Source organism: Semicossyphus pulcher, unplaced genomic scaffold (assembly GCF_022749685.1).
Source record: "Semicossyphus pulcher isolate SPU_LCO1_2020_fin unplaced genomic scaffold, fSemPul1.0.p SCAF_24, whole genome shotgun sequence".
Classification (NCBI taxonomy): domain Eukaryota; kingdom Metazoa; phylum Chordata; class Actinopteri; order Labriformes; family Labridae; genus Semicossyphus; species Semicossyphus pulcher.
Window position 1 is genome coordinate 4354466 of NW_027211698.1, and position 23668 is coordinate 4378133.

At 42.2% G+C, this 23668-nt stretch overlaps 1 protein-coding gene across 2 annotated transcripts in view; it reads left to right on the forward strand.

Annotated features, from left to right (window-relative positions):
- Window positions 1-9444, forward strand: part of nrp2a (neuropilin 2a) — an 84761-nt gene extending 75317 nt beyond the window's left edge. Inside the window, exons 16-18 of one of the 2 annotated variants that reach the window (XM_069675025.1) lie at window positions 140-172; window positions 5801-5863; window positions 7213-9444. In XM_069675025.1, the coding sequence (XP_069531126.1) occupies window positions 140-172; window positions 5801-5863; window positions 7213-7517 (401 nt within the window). In that variant the 3' untranslated portion in view covers window positions 7518-9444. Of the gene's footprint in view, window positions 1-139; window positions 173-3034; window positions 5570-5800; window positions 5864-7212 lie in introns of those variants that run through there. The other variant, XM_069675026.1, reaches the window with a different exon arrangement.
- Window positions 9445-23668: the final 14224 nt, after the last annotated feature.

Sequence of the window (23668 nt, forward strand, 5' to 3'; positions counted from 1 at the left end):
GGAGGAGTTTGATAGTCTTGTGACATTTCTGTGACATTTGGCTGACTTTTTCCCTCCTGTTTAAAGTTATCTAACAGACTCTCCATTTCTCCCTCTCTCCCTCCCGTCTCTGTCTGCCCGACTCTCTCTGTCCTCACAGAACCCTTCACTGCATTTTCTCCTGAAAATCCAGGTGAGTTTTACTTTATGATGTCACTTCCTCTCTGGTCTTGCTTCCTTGCCCGTTGGTATGCACTAGCCTGGGGTTGTTTTGCTTGGTGGCACAAAGTTGTCTAAACCACTGAACAATCAGCCTGAAGCACTGACAACACAGAAGAAGAGTCTGCTAGAGCCGTGTTTCAGATTAATTAAAGATGCTTTCATTTTAAAAACGAGTGAGTCATCGCATCGTCAGCAGCATGAAGACGTCACCAAACAAATACTGAAGCCTTTGCAAAAATCAGACAGTCCCAAACTTTAGACCTTGTGCCACTTTTTACCAAACTTCCTAAGCACCACCTGATGGATATCAAGATTCATAATCCAACTGCGTTACTCATCCATCTTACATTAAAAGCATTGGCAAATTTTATTTCTAAACTGTTTCAAGGATGAGGAACAACTCTTTACACCTTGTAATGTCCTGACAAGAATATGAAATTAAGAGCCTGACTGATTATCTGACAACAGGTATTAAAGTTATAATCTTGAAGATCTCAGTTTTGTTCTCTTTGGCGGCACCTGTGGCGATAAACGGTAATTGCAGGAGCACACTTCCCAGATATCCAGACAGTGTTGCATTTGTGATAACCACGGTTGGCTGACAGTCGCTTTCATTTTCAGACTGTTTGTTTCATCTGAGCGTCGAGTTTGTTTCTTTTTCTTTGGATTTTCACTTCTTGTTGAAGTTGTATCTGTAGTCATCCATCTTTTCTTTGTTTGTTCAGCCATAGTAGATTACCGCTTAGCTCCGCCTACCCTCTCTGGCAGACCAACCACTACTGGCTGATGGGAAAACGCAACACTAACTGGGCGCCACTTGTGATTGACAATCTTCAAGATTATCACTTTAATGTTAAATATTCTTTGATAAAGCTATTGGTTTAAAAAAGCTGCATTTTGAGTAACTTTGCACGGCCTTATTGGTGCAACATTAGCACATAATCCAAATACAAAGGGTCTATTTTCATTCCAGGTCAAACATTCACTTTCTGCCCACATCATCATTAGGTTGTGAATTCTTCCCGTTTGATATGGGTATAGATTTAGGTCTCAAAAATCCTGCACCAGTCAGGTTCTGATAGAAATTACATCTGTCTGTGATGCATCAGCGTAAAACAAGTTCTTGGTTTTAAGTGGAGGACATGTAGAAAGACCTTTCAGCACGGCTCTTGCGACCAAGTGAAGCTCTTGTATCACCACAGTTACACAGTTCACTAATTTGAGTTATTAAATCTGCAATCACCAAATTAATGTTTTCAAACTCTAAACAAGTCATAAAAAGATGATCTCCGTAATGTGTTCCAGTGCATTAGTTTTACTTTGTCTCAGTGGAAACAATGGATTAGTCTCAAGAGAGCAAACTCTGTACAGACAAGCTAAATGAAGCGCACCTCATGGAGTCAGATATTTGAAAAGAGCTGCATCTCCTCACTTCTCGGCTGCCTGACGCAGCCTGAAGGGTTTTAAATAACTGTCTGCATCATGAAAAATATTTAGAGCATCCTGGGAGACTCTATGAGATTGATGTTAGTGTTTTGGCATCTCATAATGTCTCCCAATAAGATAAGAGCTTGGCGGTTTCAGTGCGATTGTGATGTGTGTGCACTTCTTCGGCTTTTCCACTCCTGCGCTTCACACACACACACACACACACACACTTGCACAGAGTCTCTAACCCTTGACAAACATGCACAAACACACACATTAATACCACACACATACACCAGTGTCCCCAGTGAAAAGCAATCAGATAGAGTGACTGAGCAGCGGCGAGCGCGGGTGTCTCTCTCCTCTCCCTAACTCAGCTCTGTCTAATGAGTGTGTGCAGTGTGAAGTAGCAGCAGCACGCACCATTTCCCTCTGTAATTATGTGACATGGTCCAAAAATCAGGATGTATTCAGCTCTGCTTCACTTTCCCTAGTTCAGTATGACTTTCTCCCAATCCTACAACTCTCCACATCAAGTCCAGATTGTACATGTGGGCTTATTTTATGTCCTCAGGGGTTCATTTTTGCATAGCCGACTTGGAGAGTCGAGTAGAGGCTTCTTGGAAGGTGCTTAGTCGGTTCTTACCAAGAATTTGAGAGGGGGGTTCAAGCCAGGGGCAGCAGCAGTGTAGAGGATCTGTGGAGATAGTCTCCAAGGAGACAGGAGCTTGGCTTGAGGAGGAGAGGACTGGCCAGGAGGCTGCTGCATGAGCGAGAAGGAAAAAATTGAAAAGCGGAAGAACAGAGAACAGGATAAATTATGTACTCAAAACAAATCTGCCAACCCGAGCCAGCTAAATAACAAATCCTCTTCCAATATGGGCTCAGAGAGCTCTGGAACATTGGATTCCCATGTGGTGTCCAACTGATTCTTGCATGGTTCTGAGACGCTATCAGGGGGCTGTTTGTGACTTCCTGTGCCAGTGCGAAACGGGAAGAGGAAGCTCCTTAATTCAATGTGTGTGGGTGCTTTTATAACTAATTATTTTGGCTTCAGTTTCACACCAAGTTATTTTCATTGGAGCTCTGAAAAAGTTTAATTGAATTGCATTTGATTGGAACAACCATTGGACTGACTTCAAACCAAATCTCTTGATGTTCTTGGTGTGAAAATTTGTCAACTGCAACCCGAGCTACATGACAGAAATAAATGCATTATAATTTGTACTTTTTTTGGTCTTGGAGATTTATTTTTTGCAACTGGCATGCTTGTGCATGCTCATGAGGTGCACGCCTGCTGTTCACATGATGAAGACCAATAGGGATAGACAATGGAGAATTTAATGTAGAAAAGTGCCACTCCTCTCTTTTCCCGCTGGCCAATTACTCTGTATCTCTCCACCAGGGGGAGGCGTTCCTGTGCCTCCCTTGCCCATCCACTGGTATTACATTATGGCCGCCGGAGGCGCCCTTCTTCTCCTGGCGGTGGCCATCTTGGTCAGAGCTCTCTGTTGCTGCCGACAACACCTGGCCACCAAGAAGAGCCAGCTGTCAGTGGCCTATCACAGCTCCTCGCAGTGTTTCCAGTATTCTAACTGGTCCTCCAGTATGGCCACCCCAGGGGTGGAGCCAGTCCTGACAGTGAGGCTGGACAGCCGGGACAGACACCGTACCCTCTGCTGAAAAAAGAAGCACTTAGCTGCATTGTGTTGGGCCAAACCGGACGCCAACTTGTGATGTCAGTGGCATTAAGTGCTGCGGGATTGACAGAACATGGAAGAACCCTTCCCTCATTTAGCTGAAAGAGCGACACAGACATTGTCCTAAACTGCCGAGTGGAAATTTGCAAAGAAACACTGTGCCCTCTCTGTCTCTAATGGATGTAGCTTCGGTTGCTGTTTTTCTGTTGTTGACATTTCACACTATGCTGCTCCCGATGAGAGGACTTAAGTCTGAGTAAGTTATTTATCTGAACAGCTTGCCTCGGACCATTGAGCGCCGTCTGGCTCCTCATAACCCCAGCGGTCCTCCAGAAATGACCCCAGCATGGACATAACACACAGACGTGTGTGGGCTGGGAAGAGGAGGAGGGGATTCAGGCTGGTTCTGCCGCGAGAGCCAGCCAAAGCTGCCAAACCACAGGCTAAAACAAGACCCCAGAGACACGAGGAGCTGTGCAGTGCTGAGAGAGAGAGGAGAAAACTGTTAGGCTGAGAGGCTGCTAGCTGTGGAAATGATCTGGCAAGCCCCAGAAAATAAAGCCCTTCTGTAATAACAACACGAGATAGCTGTGATATGAGCTGTACCACTAGTGAGGATGTTGTGAGGAGAAAAAAATCCTTCCATTGTCCTTTTCAACAAGCATGTGCACATTAAAAAACAAAAGGAATGCAAATCCATCATACTTTAAATCCTGCATCACAAATGGAGATAACCAGCTCGTTTGATTGAACGTCTTGTCTCCCCCTGATAAAGGCATCAGTCAGTGATGGATGCAGCCGTCTTCAGTGTTTAGTGTTTCATCTTGATTCTCTGGCGTAATAAAGCACGTTGTTCCACTCCCATTTATGCTTCATACCACCCACTCCCGTTGTTCCCCCATGTCTTTGAGCTGCCCAGATGAAAGCCCTGCCAAGCCGAGCCTTGTTGTGTTTTCAGGGGGAATATGTGCTTGTTGTTTTAGGGGTTGTAAATAGACACAGCTGTCTGCCATCACCACTTCTTACTTGATTTATACTCCTACAAATCCCACAATGCCGCTGGACCAGCTGGAAGCCATAAGCGCGGTGTTTTCCTGTATTTGTGCACCCTTGAGAGGGAGCCAAGACGTTATGAAAACCAGAGCAGAGTCTTAGTGCCATAAGACGCCTGGAACGGCTTTTAACATAAAATAAGACAAAGCTAATGCACTGCTAAAATATCTGACATCTTAAAGATGATTTTTTTTTGGTGAAATTTCTCCAACTGACTGAGAAAGACAAATTGGCACCAATTTCTCTCTGTGTAACAAGCTCAGTTTAACACCCAGGATTGAATGAAATTGAGGTCTTCACTCTGAGGCTTAACGGGCCGTGCTTTTCATGATCTGTCACCCAGTAAGAATCCATCACCTACTCGCCCACAGCTCAGCAGAAACCACCTCCATTTGTTGCCACAATTTAGAAGCAGAGCTTTTCTCTCTGGAGTGGAAAAAGAGCCCTTTTTGGCACGCTCGCAATATGTGCTTTTAAATCACGCAGGGGAGGAGGGATTGGACACCCTACTCGGTCCATCTCGACACCGTTGCGCTCCAAGCCTCTAATAGTTGTAATTAGTTAATGGACAGATAACATTTATTAAGGCTGCGGTAAGCACTTTTCCCTCCAATCCGCCGCACCTCCGTCACCCAATCCGCTGCCAACTACAGTTGCCCTGGAAACAAGAATTAATAACGCCATTGGCCATCAAAGACCTCCAGATCTAGACGTGTGCCTTGCCAAGCAGTTACTCCCACTCCTGCGCGCTTGCCAAAAGCAGCACACACAAACGCACACACACACACACAAAAAGTGAAACTCATCTAAAGTAGAAGTACACTTGAGCTATTTGGCTCCGCTAAAGTGCTGCAGCCGTCCCTACTTTTACCACACTTACAATCTTCCAATTCAGACACTCAACATACGCATCAATTTTCAGTTCACTTTGTGTTTTGTCATTTTCGCTCTGCCAGGCAAAGTCAGAGGCACTACTTAAATGTTGCTCCCGTTAGTTTAGTTGTCTTTGTTCATCTTAAACACCACTCTTAAACTTGACGGTAACAGTGTCGATGATTTTTAACGGTGATAATGATGGTTAATTATTTTTGCATCTTTACTCACTGGGAATGAACAGTCTTATACCATCAGTATGTTATGTGATGACTGTGTGTTTGACAGGAATGTATCATAATGATGTTTCTCTATTAATAAAGTCATATTTTTCTATTATTCTAAGACTTGTGTGTTTGTTTGGATGTCAAGTGTCAGAATTACAACCAGTGTTATGATTTCCCAACATCCAAAGGGTATTTAACTGTAAGCGATACAAAAGGTCTTAAATGTTTTGGTGTATTTTCTGAGCTTTGTAAAAAGTAATTACATGTAGAATTTCCTTGATGCTCAAGGCCTGTGTTTCCTGTGCTTCTCCCCGACAGTTAAGAGACCCAATGAATTTGGAGATGGACGACTTTTCAGTGGCAGAGACGCGCTCGGTGGAGGTAAGACACAAGAAGCTATGACTCATCTGAACTGTTGTACAATTCTGTCAGATCCCCAAAAGGGTATTTGACTTGTACATTGTTGTTGCAAAGAAATGTATTTGCCTGAGATTCATTTCTTTTCTCAACCAATATCACCTATTTTTAGCACAAAATGCCTTTTCTTGTCGGGTTTAGCCTTATTTCAAGAGATTTGCTCGAGCATTAGACGCTAACTTTAAGCACCTTTTGCCACTGTGCTTGTTTAGGTCAAGTTTTAATGGTTTAAACATAGATTTCGTTAACATACAGCCTTATTTTAATGCTATTTTAATACCATTCGATTCGAACCTGTTATTATAGTTTTGAAATTTCCATTTGTTTTTATTTGTATTTATTCTGTTTGGTTTTGATTTCAGTTCAGTTTTAGTTTTAGAAATTGACTAGTTTTAGTTTAGTTTTAGTTTAGTTTTTCAGGTATTAAGAGGAAAGCCTCGATTTGAAGAAGCTGAAAAAAGTAGGAAGTCTGTGTTACTAAGTCATCTCCATTCTGGGTTCTTTTTATTAGGCCGGTGTCTCTCGTCAAACAGATTAGCACAAAGTGGTTTCATAATGAAAACGAAGCTGATTTTACCCAAAATTAGAAGATAAGATAAAATTGTATTAATCCTGAAGGAAATGACGGTGCCAGTTAGCTCCAACAAATACAGCACAATACAAACACTCACTCAAATATAAGAGAAAATATAAAGTGTTTTTAGGTTACCATGTAGTTGTATTTCAGTTAACGAAATTATATTTTCACTGCTAGTTTTAGTCTTACGTTTCGTTTATTGTAATGACCCTGCTTCCCACACATTAGTATGGAATGCTATTAAATACTGAGTTAAGACAATCTCATTATTATCCGCCTTATCTCAGGAGAATGGTTCTAGCAGTTGCTGAATAAAAGCACATTTTCCAACATAATTATAATAAATTCCAAATCTTTTCCTTGTATCTGACAAATGTCCTTGTTTTTAGTCCTGCTGACCCAGCCTTAGGTTATCTGTGGGTGCTTTGAGACAAGATATTTTTTACTTATTTAAGAAAATCTATGAAGCTAGATTTTCTTGTTCTGTTGGCGGATTTTATTTAAGTTATATTTTCCACATTTTATTGCTTATTGAGTGCTAACTTTTGCAGCTTTTTCCTGTTTTTTGTTTACAGTACATTTCTTTCTTGCTTCAATAATTTTATGCAACCTGATTTTGTTAAATTAACTAATGCTTCATTTAATTCTCAATCCCAAAGTGTTTTTACTCAGTTCAGTTCATATCTATCTATTCACCACTTTTCTCGTCTTCTTTCCTCCCTCCTTCCTGTCACAGTTTTACAGTTCCCTGAGTGGAACACCCCGTCCCCGTCATCTGATCCTCCGGTGACTCGCGTCTCCGAGAAGGACAACTCGTGGCTGTACACGCTGGACCCCATCCTGGTCACCATCATCGTCATGAGCTCCCTGGGCGTCCTGCTCGGGGCGGTGTGCGCCGGCCTCCTCCTGTACTGCACCTGCTCCTACAGCGGCCTGTCGTCACGCTCCTCCACCACCCTGGAGAACTACAACTTCGAACTGTACGACGGCCTCAAGCACAAGGTCAAACTGAACCAACAGCGCTGCTGCACCGAGGCGTGAGGAGAGACAGAACAAAAGCGAGCAATTTTGTGAAAAGCTCTCACTATTTTCTTCATTTCCTCCAGTTCACTTTAGTGTCAGTTTACTTCCCCAGTGGTGCAGATTCTCGGACAAACGGACGACGCCACTTTTTAGCTCAAATGAGAACTCAACGTGGCACGGTCCAATCTTGGAATTTTTTGTGGGGAAAGAACCCAGGAGAGAGACTGGGGTTCCCCACATGGATTGTTCCATTGTGGGGATGTTTTCGGCCTCAAAAACTAAATATCTACACATATCAATTACAGATTCCTGCTCCACCAAAAGAGAAGTGTTTATAAATGCATCTTAGATTTGTACGAGGTCTAGTTTTGAAACTGGAGACTGTAAGCTACACAGAGTCAGAACACATTGTGATGGAACGGTGGTAGGTTAGGAACAAGCGTAGAAAGCGTCTTTTTTGATCACATGTGAACACAGTGGCCTAGAACTTAGCTCCTTTGTGTGGCCCCTTTGACTTCTTCTGTTCTGCTACCTATCAGCCTCAGTTATCCTCTTAGTTCCTGACAGTCTGTGGTATTTTTAGTCACCGGCGTCCATCGAGCGTCTGCTCGGTCACTCTCTTTCTGTTTAATGTTTTCGTTCTGGCCTATTGCCAGCGTGAGATGGCTGATATGTAGAAAAAAAAAAGAGGAGAAGAAAGTGTATGTGTGTGTAGAGTCGGGGAGGGGGGGCATTTTAACACATTCTTTTAAATGACAGAGAGAGTTATTGTTAGATTTAGTTGTTACTGGTTCCTGTCACAGAGAAGGTCATGTTTACATTGTGGTTAATGGTGAAAAGGTCAAGGAGCTTTCGTCGGTGCAACCTATGGATTGCTGGTAAGGGCAGAGACTGAAAACCACTGGAGAAACAAAAGGAGCGAGGGAGACTGACTGACGGAGCACTAAAAAACCCCTGCCCTCTCTCCTCTCTAACAGGGGCGATGTTCTCTATGTGCTTTCGTGAAAGGACAAAAAAAACGGGATCAAAAACAAAAATGCACAGCCGGGACTTCTCGATCGACTGACTTAAAAGCCTTAAAAGCAAACTTTTCTCGGAAACGTTAAAAAAAGGAACGTTGAGGCGACACCAAGACAAGAGAGGAGGTATGCGTCTCTCTCTCTGCTTACATGTGGACCTCAAAAAGCCATGATTTAAAGGACCTACTCCCCTCTAACGAACACAGTCACACACATCACGAGACCCCCACCTCAACCTTTTTGTATTTGTTTTTGTTTTTGTCGGATGGTTTTGAACCAACCAGAAAGGCTTTTCGTCTTGGACTCATAAGCCATGAGAAGGAATGGGTGAGAGAAATACTCCCATGAACATGCACACACACACATTACTTCACTTGTATATACAGATGTGTATACAGAACCGTCTCTAGGAGCTTTTGACTTACACACACACTTAGAGGCTCTCAGACCTAAACATGAAGGGAACAATGGCTGCTGCTGAGACGCCTAAAGTTATATATTTGAGTACATAAACACCAGGCATCACTACACACACATATGCACTCATAACTTCATCTCATTCACTTCCACTATACACACACACACACACACACAAGCCGTCCCTCTCCTCTGAGGCCCGCTTCACTGGACCCCACTGACTCTCTTCAAAGTGCCTTGGAGCCTCGGGGATCCAGCTTGCCTTTGGAGCCGGTTTCAGAAACAGTAATTTGACACTGACAGTGACAGTCACAGCGCCCCCTTCTGCCTGGGAGGACCAAACTATGTAGGAGGACATGATCCCTCTCCCGCGTCCCCTTTCGCACTGCTCGGACTGCTGTTGTTGTTGTTTTAAAGGGGTCTTTGTACAGAAATGCTCTTTTTATGATTGTTATTATAATTATTGTTATGATTATTTAATAAAGGATTTATACCATACTGAGAAACAAGCTGGACAAGATTCTTTTACTGCTATACTTTAACACAAAGACACCTGCTCTTTTGGAGACGTGCAAATATTGCTCGCTGTGCTTTTAATTTCATCAGAAGAAGTCAAGCTTTGTTTGGTGAGTGAAATTCTAGTATTGTATTATTAATATGTCGGCACTAATTAGCAGGTATCTGTCTGCCTTCTCTGTATCTGGTTTGGTACCCTGTTCAGTTTTTCTCATACATGTTTTGTGTGGCTGCCCGTGCATAGGAGTCAGGACTGTTGTTCACTGTTCCTGCAGAGAAGACTTCTTCTACATAATCTGGTTAATCCCAACTGGTTTTCACACTTGTTGGTTTCTGTAAACCTGCGCGCGCTGTGTTCACCTAACAGAAGCAGTTGTGATGTGCAACTGTCACCATGTTTGTCACGCATTCAAAAACATTTAACTGGCGAAGTTGCATCTCGCATAAACTGCAATAAAAGATAGTGTAAGTGAGCACTACATCACAGCGGCCTTCAGCTAAGGAAATGATGGCTTAAAGGGCCAGTTCGCTGATTTTAAACCTCAGTCCTATCATGCTATTATGGGGAGCTAACGCCATTATGGTAGGAAAAAATGCAATTTGGCTCTGTGCCTTTGGAGGACGCTATCTGCTTCTCCAATGGGCCCTGGAAAACCTCCACCAGACTACACTTCCTCAATCTACGCCCGTCATCTCGTTCAAAATCATCAGGTTTGAAATGTATTTTGTGGATTTTTTAGACGATCCACCGGTATATTCTCATCGTATTTTGGATTCTGAACCGCTCTGAGCAGTGAAACAGTAGCATTTCACTCCAGCGTCTCTCGCTGGGCCGTTCCTTTCCGAGGCAGGGGCGCAATGCATGCTGGGTGTTGTAGGAATGTAGAATGGGAGAAACCACGAGCTGTTTGTAAAACTTTCTCCACAGCTATGGCGCCAATTTCAAATATTACTGCTTCTATCGATTACAGAGAACACCAGCTTTGACTGACAGTGGCTTTTTCCAGAGGCGAACTGCTCTGTGAACAGTGCAAACAATGTGTTAACAATCAGTGATATGTTCATGAATGTAGAAACAGAGGCACACCACAACTGCTGCTGTTAAGGCGAACACATCACACACGAGGCTTACAGAAATCAGTTACGGTATTTTGGAAACCAGTTAGGACAGAACACCTTGTTATGAAAAGAAACGACTTCTCATCACTACCACCAGCTGTCCTCTCTGCAGGGAAGAGCCATTAACAAACTCGACTCCCATAAACAGGCTGCTACAAACAAGTTTAAGAAACCCTGAACTAGCTAACAAGCCAGGTACTACGTTCCAGGTACGTTCCACATGCACTATTAGCACTGTACTTAATTTCTATAAGTAAACTAATAAATTAGATTTGGACATGGATAATTTTTATAACGTGGTGTTTGCTTACCCTTTCCGCCTTTCCAGCTCCTCTCTCTCGTCCACATGTGGTCACTTCCAGCGTCAAAGAATCAAGATGGCGATGACCCGAAAGCCAAACTCGACGCTTCAAAACGGCAGTCTCAAAGCCGATGGGTGACATCACAGCGACAGTCTGGGACAAAAACATAAAAATCTGATTGATGCAATGTTTCCTTTGCACTATTGACATCCCAGCATTACTCGTGGACAGAAATAAACACTTCCTGGCCAATTAGCCACAAACTCCATCTGAGACTTAGAGTCAAACTTTCACTTTTAATTGCAGAAAGAAAACACACGAGGGATTCACACACACAAACTTGTGTTCTCGCTCTCTTTCTCTGCCACACACACATACATAACGCTGTGTTGTCAGCCTGCTACACTTGGCCTCTAATCTCCCCATGATGTCCCATTAGTCTGGACCTCTGGTGGCCCTCATTTAGGAGCTTCAACATCAAAGCTTTGAAGTGCCCGCCGTCTCAGCCACACACACACACATGCACAGGCTCATACAGTACACATGCAATTACTCTGCTTCTCTTTTATACAGCTTGCTGAGTCTCCCACACACGGTTCCATTTATCCACATAAGCTTTCTTCACCTCAATGCAAACACAGCTAGCAACTACAGCTAACAGAGCTCCAGATCCAAGATGTGATATGTTTGACTCTATGGGGTTTCATGGACGCCAGTATCGGGGGCTTGTGATCGCTGTTACAGTCTTGGAAGATTAATGAGAGTGCCGAAGTTAATGTTGCATTTCTTTCTTGTATGCGCTCCTAAAATGTGTTTTCCCTCACTGTCATCGGAGCTTATTAATTATAGCAACATTTAACACAACTTTGGAGTTGAAAGCAAATGGAGCTTGCAGCGTAGGTGCCACATTATGAGCCATACATAGCAGAACGACACGTGTTGTTGCTGCAAAGCAGCGATGGCAGTGGCTGTTAGCATGCGCCGGTCCGTGACATAGCGGGCCAATTACCGTCTCTGAAAAAACACAGACAATCCCCAGTCTGCCCGAGTAGCGCGATGCCATCTGCTCGCAGGTTTGATTGATCCCGGCAGAACAGTCACGACCACATCACACGAATGAACGCCGACAGGAAATTACCAAAGGAGCCAGATTGTCATTGTTCCATACCACCTCTTGTTTTCACAACCAAATTATTTTTAATTTTCTTGCCCCTGCGAGTGTGTGTGTTGTTTTTGTAGGTTTTTATCAGGCCGTACCGGCACACTGCAGGGGCCCTTTCCTTTAGCCGTCAGATCAGAGAGTTTTCTGCCTCTGAAGCCGAGGCGGCCTTCAAAGAAAGAAACTCTGGCACCCTGTAAGTCGATAGGCCAGATTGCAGAGGGAGCCGATTCGAGGGTCGCGCCACAGGAAGTGACTCAAACACACATCTAATTAATCTGGGGATTATGTAATCAAGATGGAAGAGAGGGCACACAGGCATGTTCGTCACCACAGTTAGGGGGGAAAGTTTGTTTGGTTTTCTGACTTAATCACTTGGCATTTCCTCTCCTTTATAATACTTTGCACAAAGTCCTTACAAGGTGAAGCCTGGGTGTATCAAGATGCGTTTGATGTAACTGTTGTTAACCTTTAGAAACAGCTTGTGAAATAGGCCGAATCACTGTGTCGTCACACCAACAATAACAGTCCCTCTGGTTCACCAACTGCAGGGATGACTACATACTTTAACTGTATTAATGCAGCGTCAGAAAACAGAAAAATCAGTTACTGAATGGGAAAATTCCCTTCAAAAGTAGGAACATCAACTTGGAGAGTTGCAGACATGTGCTGTGTTCGAAATGCCATACTATACTAGCAGAACGTACTGATTTGGCCAAAATGTAGTATGCAGTATGCAAACAAAAGCACCTGGATGTCGTACTGATTCGGAAAAAATCTCCAGTATGCCTCGCACCAGGCAACCTCGCCTACTGTATCCCACAATGCAAAGCGCTGGAACGTCACAGCGGCATTTGAACTGGCAGACGGCAGCAGAAGAGCGGAGGGGGCGCTGTAGCTAAAGAAGCGACTGTTGTTTACTTCCGCTTTCCAAAACCGGAAACTGGCGCCTGGCGTAGCATACTGCTAAATAAATTTAAAAAGCTCAGTACTACATACTACCGCCGATTTCCATTTTCGAACACAGCCTGGATGTCAAATTAAACAAACATGGCGGAAAAAGTTAATGTTTGCTTAGTTGAAGTATAAGATATCAATTTTTTGTTCACATGCATTTGTAATATTGTTTTAGTTTGTAGAGTTGCCATCCACCCGGAATGACCTGAATGACTTATGTGCAATAAAATATATATTAATTCATACATATCTTCTAAGTAGTGTCCATGTTTTCAAATAACAACTTTAAGCTTTTGAACACAAAGAAGTCAGGAGAACAACTTGCACATTAATGCAGGGATACATAAAAGATAACATCATGTTAAATCATCAGACTTGTTCATTTCTGTTGTGCAGTTAAAATGTTGTTCCAATCTATCCAATATTTCTGCTGTACTTTGCAAATGTCTTTCATCAAACCACCCAGCAGCTGTAGCTCATCCCTGGTTAGACAAATTAAAACCTCCTTCTTCCACCCTTAAACATGAAAAGAAACAACTAAACTAACTTACTGACATGTCTCTAAACCAAAGCCTCTGATTATCCAATCATAGCACGTCTGTTTTAGTTAACACTTCTATTTAAAGTTCCATGAGACGGCTAGCAGATTCCTATTTAATTATGCATATTTACATGTTTTCTTTAGAGGCAGAGGCTAGGTAAGGATATTTATTGGCGTTTACAGGAGCTAATAACAGAGCATGCAAACACAAAGTGACACCAATAACCACAAGCTAGCTAATAGTCCTGTGCATTATTGGGAAGGGACTTAGCGTTTCACTGAATGCAAAAATCGTCAGCCATACAGAATATTACTAAAAAAGAATTCCCAGGAGACATTGAGAAATCAGGAATTCAAAAAATCCTCCACATCCTCCTTCGTGCACCCTCAGTGACAGTCTGCAGAAGAGAACCACCTGGAGACTAAACCTTACATCTCTTTCAACAGCATCCAAAGTGCTGTCGCAAACTGCAGCAGCTTTCCATCTACACATGCACATGCAGAGACTGACAGCGAGCTTACATGTTTCATGCATGCAGACACACCACCAAGCACCCACATCCCAGTGGTCTTACTGGGAAGGAGGCCCGGGTAATCTTGTCGGGCCTGCCAGCGGTTCAAAGCACCTATATGGGTCAGAGTGGGGAGGGGGTGGCGGATGGAAAGGGGCTCCGTGGCACCTTGCCTGCCAATGACGACAGACCCAAAGACAACAAACCGCAAAGTCTTGTATAAACACCATGCAGACCATCACTTTCCTTCCTGCGTGACATTATCATCTCCACACCACCAGAGGATACAGCGTCAGAAAATAAATACATGAAGGGAAATGACTGGAATGAGAAAAACTCTATTCAAAGCTCCAAACTAGGCCAGCTTCTTGTCATTGTGAAGCAGCACAGAGGAAATTAACTTGATACAAAAGATACTGAGGGAAATTTGATTCTTTTTGGATGCTACTCCCTCAAGACGGAGGCTAACGTCTCATGCTGGGATTTCGCGGCAGCAGAGTTTGGGTGCAGAGCTCTGAATTTGATTTCCCAGAAGCATCTCACCCCAGATAGATTCTCCATCGCAGGGTATTGAGCAACGAACACACGAGAGCCTTTCCTCAAAGCTTAACTTTTGTGTGGACACGCAACATGACCAGTGGTCCTATGTGGTTGGCCACCTGTTCGCTCCACTTGACGCTGGTGTGTTTACAGTCACGGTTGCCCTATATAGTGTATGAAACTTGTTATCGGGCATGGTGGGAGGCCTCTCTCAGTGGGTCCTAACCATCTGTCTGGAGTGTTTGAGTGAAGGTGTTGCAGCTCAAGACGTCAGAGATCTGAACAATCATTGCTCCAATAGAAATTTTTAAGATCTGAATTGTTCAAGTATGTGTTCAGATTAAGCAGAGTCAAATTTATTCAGAAGTATTTTTGGATATATTATTCTAGCTTCTAATTCTAATCTATTTTATATATTATATAATATAAAATTTATTTATATACGGTCTTTATTTGTAACATACATTTTTCTTTCCTGTCAATATCTGCCTCCTACATCGCCCACAATGCACCTCGGGCAGTATGGTCAGACACTGTATTAACGTGCCTATGGCAAGCCGTTTTAACATTTAATCGAACCACGCTCCTATCTGTAATTACATTTTAGATAGCCATAATAGCATTTCTCCTAGTCAAAATTGTATTCTCACTAGTCAGAATGGTAATAACCGCAATAACATTCTTACTAGTAGAAATTGTATTTCAAGATATCTACAACTTTGATTGTACTAGTCAAAACTAAATTTAAGATATCTAAAAATCCTTAAAAAGTATAAGTGGCCGTTTTAACATTTAATAGCTAGACTGGATATGTATTGCAGATATCTGTAATTCAATTCCTCCTAGTCAAAAAGAACATTTCAGATATCCACAACGCCATTCTTCCTAGGACAAATGACGTCACTTTTGCCATTCATGTGTATTGGGCTTTCAATTTCAGATATCCACAATTACATTCTGGATATCTAGAATGAACATTCTGGATATCTGCAATAGAATTCTTACTAGGAAAAACTCCCATTTCAGATATCTTCAATCCAATTGTTACTAGTCATAATTTTCATTTCATAAAATGGCGTCCTGTCTACCCGTCAACAGATATCAACAATACTTTTATGGATATCTGCAATTGTATTGTTTCTAGTCATAATCCTATCGTAGATATCTGAAATTACATTTTTACTAGTCATAATACGAATTGTGGATATCCATAATGACATTTTTACTAGTCACAATGTATTTTGGATATTCAAAATTACATTCTGGATATCTGGAATAGTTTTTCATTTTGGATATCTGAAATGAAAATTATGACTAGTAACAATTGGATTGAAGATATCTGAAATGGGAGTTTTTCCTAGTAAGAATTCTATTGCAGATATCCAGAATGTTCATTCTAGATATCCAGAATGTAATTGTGGATATCTGAAATTGAAAGCCCAATACACATGAATGGCAAAAGTGACGTCATTTGTCCTAGGAAGAATGGCGTTGTGGATATCTGAAATGACAATTGTGGATAGGAAGAATGTCATTGTGGATATCTGAAATGTTCTTTTTGACTAGGAGGAATTGAATTACAGATATCTGCAATACATATCCAGTCTAGCTATTAAATGTTAAAACGGCTTGCCATACGTGCCCCTCATTTGGTCCCATTTCCCAAGTTGGGAAAGTTGTTCTTCCTACTTCTGTGTTCATTAGCTTTAGGCTGTAGTGTTCAAACAACATGGATGCTTCAAAGACGTGATGTATTTTATTCCTCAGAGTTAAATTACTTGTTGATAGATGTTTCCAGAGCAGTTTTGAGATTTCATTCCAGACTTGCAGCAGGACATTCCCTAAACTAACTAAAATATTACTTTACCGATTGTTATCAGGATAAATTGTAATAAATAACATTACTTACTAGTCTGGGTCCCTCTACATGGACAAATTAATGGTTACAACCTAAAACTATATCACAACTTACACATGAGCAAAGAATTCATATGCAATACATGGATTAATAAAAGTTTTTCGTAATCAATCCAACATGTACTTTCATGTACCATTTTTCTCTGTAAACCAAAATAATTATCCAACTTTCTAATTGTTGTGCACGTCTGATATCGATGTATCACAAAAGCTTAACAAGCTAACAAGCCAGTGAGCGCAGACTATAATACCTGCTTATTAGTAACAAATAATATAACATTAGATTTTTACTCACCGAAAAAACAGGAGCCAAACTTCTTTGAATGCCTGTTAGTAAAATAAAAAGCAAACAAACCCATATTATTTATATTTCCATGAAAAAAATCACAAGTTCTGTCTCTGAATTAGCCGAGTTGACACCTAGCAGGTAGCTAGCAGCACCACCTGTCACTCAAAGCAACCACGGCCCTAATTTACCCTAATATTACTAACAGCGAGTTATATGAAAATTAACCCGTACAGTCATGAGAAGAAGAGAGAAACTCACTAGGTAGTGCTAACTTTTAAACAGATATACAGAATAAACCACAAATTATAACGTTCATACGGTTTCTCAACTGCATACTCCTCCTTGGACGACGGTAAGCATTGCTAACGGCTAATATAGCTAGCTTAATTAATTACTTCGCGGTAAACTAACAACTCTTCTTGCAAATAGTTTTCTGAGCATATTAACACATTCATCTACCACATTAGTAAATATAAACGCTTATTATGAGGGGCTCATACCTGAAAAGGGGGATATTTGAGTGAAAGACGCACGTAAACAAACTTAATTAACGTCAGTTGTGTAATAATTGAAATCAGGAAGCGAGGTGTCCATTAACGGAGCTCAGCAGTCCGGCGCGCCCCCTGCTGGAGACCTCCGGTAAATACAACAAATGTTGTTTTTTTCAGCTGTTTCAAGAGATTTATTCAACATTAAAGACAAGAAAATACAAATATATTGCACTAAAAGTGCTGCAAATGGCAGCAACCATTAAATCAAATAGTCCCAAAGGATTTAATATTTTTTTTCACCATAGTATCCAATAGATTTCTATCAATCCTAAAGTAAAACAACAAGAAAATTCTTTGTTTCCTACAAATTTCTTCCCCCTTTTTTTAAATGGTTGTAAAACATCTGATTCTTGTACAATTTTCATAGTCCAGCTGGAGACTTTTTATTAGAATTGGCCCTTAAATACATGTTTTTAAATCCTTTTAAAAGCTTTGACAAGACTTAATGGATTCTTGCAAAATAAGTAGCTTGTTTAAAAATGCACTTTAAAAAGTGATGTCCTGCAGTTTCAGCATCATATTTTGTGATTGGCTGCTCCTGTTGTCTGTTAACCAATAAGATATCAACAACTTAGACTCATAGTGAGAGTAGTTTTCCATAATGTGAGGTTGAATTATGGCTCCTTGTTCGTTTCGAGCAGCTGGTTTTGATAGGAGATATGCTATCACGTGATATGCTCAGATGATAGCATGTAGTTTCCCTACTTACATATAGTATTTTAAATTAATTACAATAATTAAGTCTTTAAACTCTGAATAGTGTGTCGTGTTTTAAAGATTAAGTAATGTTTCGGAAAAGTTTTAACGCAACCCAAAACTAAAAACAGATCAGATAAGTTAAACCTTAATGAATGTGAACTCTTGACCCTGAGACAGAAATACACCTGTCAATCACAAGTTAAGCAAAAGAAAGCTCTTACTGCAGCAATCACTCTTGTCAGGTTGTCAGGACTTGATCGTTGTTGGACAAAACATCTGAAAGCTTCTGTAATAGCGCTGGCGGCGTAGACAATTCTTTACTCCCAATCTGTCAATAGACTTCGACAAAGTTGAGCTGCCAGGCCTGTTATTATTTGAACAAGTGTGTCGATAATAGAAGGAAAAACAAAGTTGTATTTCATGAAAAGTGGTAATCAATTAATGATGACAAAAGCATCTTTGTGCTTTTTAGAATGCAGCTGGGGCAGATTTCAGAAACAAGCAAATAAACAGGCGCGCTCGTCATGATTCACTCTCGCTGTCATTAAAAAGAAGAAAGGAAGAAAGAAATCATCTTATTTTGTAACGCTGGCACCCAAGTTTAGCATGCGGAATAATTGAAATGGTCTTCTCATAACTTTCTCTCCAAATTAGGCCTCTTTCATTTTGTATTCCACTGAGGCGATAATCAAATTCAATTGCACTTTGAGACCCATCTGTTCCAAAATAATTGACGAGTCTTCCCTTCAAAACAAAAAAAAGAAAAAACCTCCCGAGCCTCTTCGGCTCAGCACATAAATCTCCTCATCTGAATCAAATTAGCTCCACGAGTAACGTGTGTTTACGAAGCGGCTCTGTAAGAACGCAAGCCACATTCTCGCTTTGATGATGTTGAAGTTGAACACAGCAGAAGGATGTCGGCAGCAGTAAATAAAAAGGTACATTGTAAAAGCATAGAGTTTTTTTAATGCCCTTTAAATGCACCTTCATTCTGTGGAAGTTGTAAGTATGGGAACAGATCTGTATTCCTACATTAGCACATGTAGTTGACATATTTCCTGGCTGGAAAAGAAACAGTGACTGACAACCTGGTTAGATTTTACCGATGAGGAATGAAAATATACCTTTTATTTTACATGCATTTTGCACCAATATCACTTTGCTCTCCTAAAAAATAACTTTATTAATAAATATATAACATTATAATGCATTGTCAACCAATTGACCACTGTCTGTTCAGCTGCGATGCTCTGCTGTAGGTGCCAAAACATGCTCTGCTGAACAAACTTTGTGACGGCAACAGTTTGAAATCACCCCAAGCATTGTCTTCTGCATTTCTGCACTTGGAGCCTGCACGGTGGTGCAGTGGTTAGCGCTGTCGTCTCACAGCTAGAAGGTTCCTGAGTTTGCACGTTCTCCCCGTGCATGCGTGGATTCCCTCCGGCTTCCTCCCACAGTCCAAGACACAGAGTCTGTCTCTATGTGTCAGCCCTGTGCTTGAATGGCGATCGGTCCAGGAGCCAGTTTCACAAAGATAGACTTTGACTATGGCTTAGATCAAACTAATAGCCAGACTTCAGATAGACGTCTAAATTCATTCATTGCACAAAGCCATCTGGTTCCTGGCTTTCTTAAATAAGAATCATTTGCTTTGAATTCATATGAAATCGCTCAGCTCTCTTCACTCCAGCGGAACATGTTTGCCGTCTGGAAGAGTTCAAGGACATTTTACGGGGAAAGCAAAGAGTGTAACAATGCAAACAACATCCTGTAGTATAAGATCTCATCGCAGTACAGACCTGCTGAGAGAGCTGAGATGCTGTGACCTCTTCATGTAGCAGGACTCGGTGCAAGTGACGCTGTCTTCTAACAGGTTACTGGGCTTTCTAAAAAATCCTCCCCCTGTCATGGCTCGCTCCACAACATTGTTAGAAAACTACAAAGTATTTGGCGTGTTTTCTTTTTTGTGGTTTGGTGCCACTGGTCAGCAGGCGTCACTCACTGTTACCTTGGAGACATGGCTCTTATAGGTACGAGTTAGCCTTGGGGGTAGGGTGGCTAACCTTTTAGGCTAAAAATAAGTCAGTCTTTATTTTTAGGAAATGGTTTTAACCAATGACTGTATATATAGATGGACGACGCGTCTCCATCTGCCCCCATTGTACGAAAGTCATGCCAAAATAGCCCCCGTGAGAGGCGCTGCCATTGCGAGGGTGACGATCGCTTGGAGTCTGCGCAGTAGAGATCGGCGGGTGGCGCCGCCATAGCCACTTCCGCTAATCAAAACACACACACTTAATTTACCGAAAAAACAGCAAGGATCTCACTCACCGGCGTGTTTAACAGCAGAACAGTTTCTTGTGTTGGTCTGAGGTTAACGTTCACAGGTATGGAAACTTCAATGACTGTAGTGATTGTCTTAGTTTCGTCTCCTCTCGCCGATTGTCCGCCACTCTGCTAATCCGGAACTGATCGGCTGCAGGAGCCGTGTTTGTCAACAGAGCTGTCAATCATCATTTTGACAGCATCAAATAGCTAATTAAAACTAAACTTGTCAGAAAAATGAACACTTGGACATAAATCAGCATGATAAGAACTAAGTAATGACAGAAACAATGTTTGAGAAAAATGTATTTGGCGTGTATGTCGAAATGTTTTGGCTTCACTTGTAGGGAGCTGTCATGTCGTCCATCTTTTTATACAGTCTCTGGTCTTAACTTGTATAAGAGCAAAATTAAGACCTTCCTAACACTACAGACCAGTCTAAAGTATGTCTGTGAAACCGACCCCAGGTGTAAACCCTCCTCCTGACAGCTGTGATAGGCTCAAGGCCCCCCTGCCACCCTGAACAGCATCAGTTCTGCGTGCACAGGACTCTTGGCTCAAGTAAGCAATGAACAATGTGCAAAATCTGGCTGGATTTTCAAAATAAAATGCTTATGTTAGTGATAATGAATAAGCAACATCTGGTTAGACTATTTTATGACTTTTGGCCAACATACAGGACATAAAAATAATTAGCTAGAGGACAGCAGCCAATAGAGTGATAGAAGGGGTACCTTTAGCATCATATTCTGAAGGGTCGAAATCTGCCTGATAGTATGGACAATGTCCAATTCTTATCACAACTAATCTCATCCTTTATTTTATTTATACGCCTGATAGTCTTGAAATGCAGCCATCAGTGACTTCCTTGTTTTGTTGTGTCTGTTTCCATGATTTGATAATAAGCAGTGTAATCTATGAGAGGAGAGAGCTGCAGCCGAGGGAGGCTTCGTGTGGATGTGAAGCCTCCAGAGAGGAGAGCTCTGTGTGTACATCCTCAATCCTCTGAGTGGGTGCTGCTGATGGCATAAGGGTTATATTTTATGCCTTGTAGGAGGCTGAAATAGTGTGCGTGTGCACGCGTGTGTGCGCGACAGTAATGCGGTGACATCCCTCTCTCTGTGATACTTCTGTAGCGCGGCGCTCTGAGTAACTGCACCCAGGAGAAAGCGGATTTACAGTCTCATTCAGCTGTGCTGAGCTGCAGTTAAACATCATTCAAACCGCCAAACTTAGCAATCCCTCTCTCTTATTCTTTATCCCACCAAACACACACAAACACCATGTTCTTACCAAAACACACACACATGCGAATGATGTCATGAAGGGACAGAAACGCCCAGAAATATTCCTAAACGGTGCAGGGATTTAAAGAGGAGTATATACAAAGTAAATCAGTGTTCTGCATGTGACCAGAAAAAGGGAGCCTGCTCGATTTGCTTATCAGTCCCTCTCATGCTACAGTTCGGGCCCTTGGAGACACAACAGCATCAGGCCACTGGGGCACAAGCAGGGAGTCGAGTAAACACATCGTCGCAGAATAAGCAAGCTACACAAAAGGCCTTCCTCCCATGACCGAGGCCACACACAAAGAACCCAGCGCCCCGTGTACACACAGGGAAGAACAACAAACAAGCATCCGAGCCCACTCACAAACTCTGCTGCAAATTTCAAATCAATATCCCGTCTTTATTTTTGAAAGTGTTTAAGCTTGGCGTCATCATGGGATTATTTGTTACAGTAATAACCCTCGGAGGACGGAGGCAGGGGAGCGTGCACCACCTGCCCTCTCTGTGTGTGGAGGGAAAACAACAAGAGGAGCGGGATGGGTGTGAAATAACGACTGCAAATGCATGTTTTTGTTGCATGTATGGACCTGCTCGTGTGATGCATTAACGTGTGTGTGTCTCTCCCGTTTTTCAGTTCGGGGTCCTGCCTCCTAAACATGCTGCAGGAACATTAGCATTAGCTGTATAGCGCTAAACAGCGAGTTCATAAGGTTAAACTGTCTCTCTTCCCAAACATGAGAAGTGCTGCTATACTCTGGCGCTTCTGTACTGAGTGGATGCCTCCCACATTTATATAGAAGCGAAAACACAAAAGGTTTTGCAAATTATGCGCATATAAATTCGCTCCTGCACTGCTTTTCACCCGTATTTTCCAGCCATTTGTGCAAAAAAAGATATTTTTTCTAACACTATATTTTCCCTGCAAACAGTCGGAGACATTGTGAGCCTTCCTGCTTCACATTTTCGTCCCCCTGCTGAGGTTTGACTGGTGACACTGCTCCCATAACAGCTTCCATAACTCATGAAAACAAGCTAATATATTCTGTCTGTCGGCTCAGTGTATACATAAGCGCGCATGTTTCTTGTTGCATTGCTGTGCCTTTTTCCCTCCCACAAATCCGCCTATTTCATATCAACATCTGGTGCTGTAAAGGTAGCCTTTGACACAAAGCACACACACCAGCTCTGACACTGCAATGTGTCTAAAAGCATCAGTTCTTCATCAGCGAGAAGATGCTTCCAGTATTCCCACGACCCCCAACCAAATAAATAACCCGCCCCCGCTTTGACACCAGTGAGAGTCCTTGTCTCCAGATGCTCTGCCTTCCTTCCTCCTCCTCCCCTTCTGTAACCACACTGAAGCCTGGAGGACAGCGACACTACCTGCTTACATGCAGACTAACACATGCACGCAGCCATGATGGACGACCTTCCCCTCTCGCTAATGCACAGAAGAATTATCCGTCACCCTGCAGCCCAGAGGAAAGAGATGCTATTTTAAAATTGACACCCAGCGCCATGACAGCGTCCCCGCCAAGCCCATGTGGACGTCAGCCCCGGTGCAGACCTCCTCATACAGGAAGGTTGCTCCTCCTCCTCCTCCTTGACTCTAAGTGTGTTTATATCTCATGTCAAGGTTAACGCACATTTTGTGAATACTCTTCTCTTGCATGTGAACGTGCATTAGCTTGGAATACAAGCACTTTCACATATGACATGTCCTTTTTGTCGACTGTATTCTCTTTTACACATACTTTTCTGTATATTTCATACCTTTACCATGCCTTCATGCATGGCACGATGATCTCCTGTGGTACTGTTACCATGCTTTTATGCATTTCATGCAGAAATGTTCAAATTAAAGTCGAGTTTTGATGCATTATGTCTTCTATATTGTCCATTTTCCCTGTTTTAAGCAGATGAAGTCCAATCAACTGCTCCTGTGCGATTCATGGCACCTGGCTCCTCCTCCATCTCCCTCTTAGCCGCACAAGAAGTGTATCCTCATAACATCGTT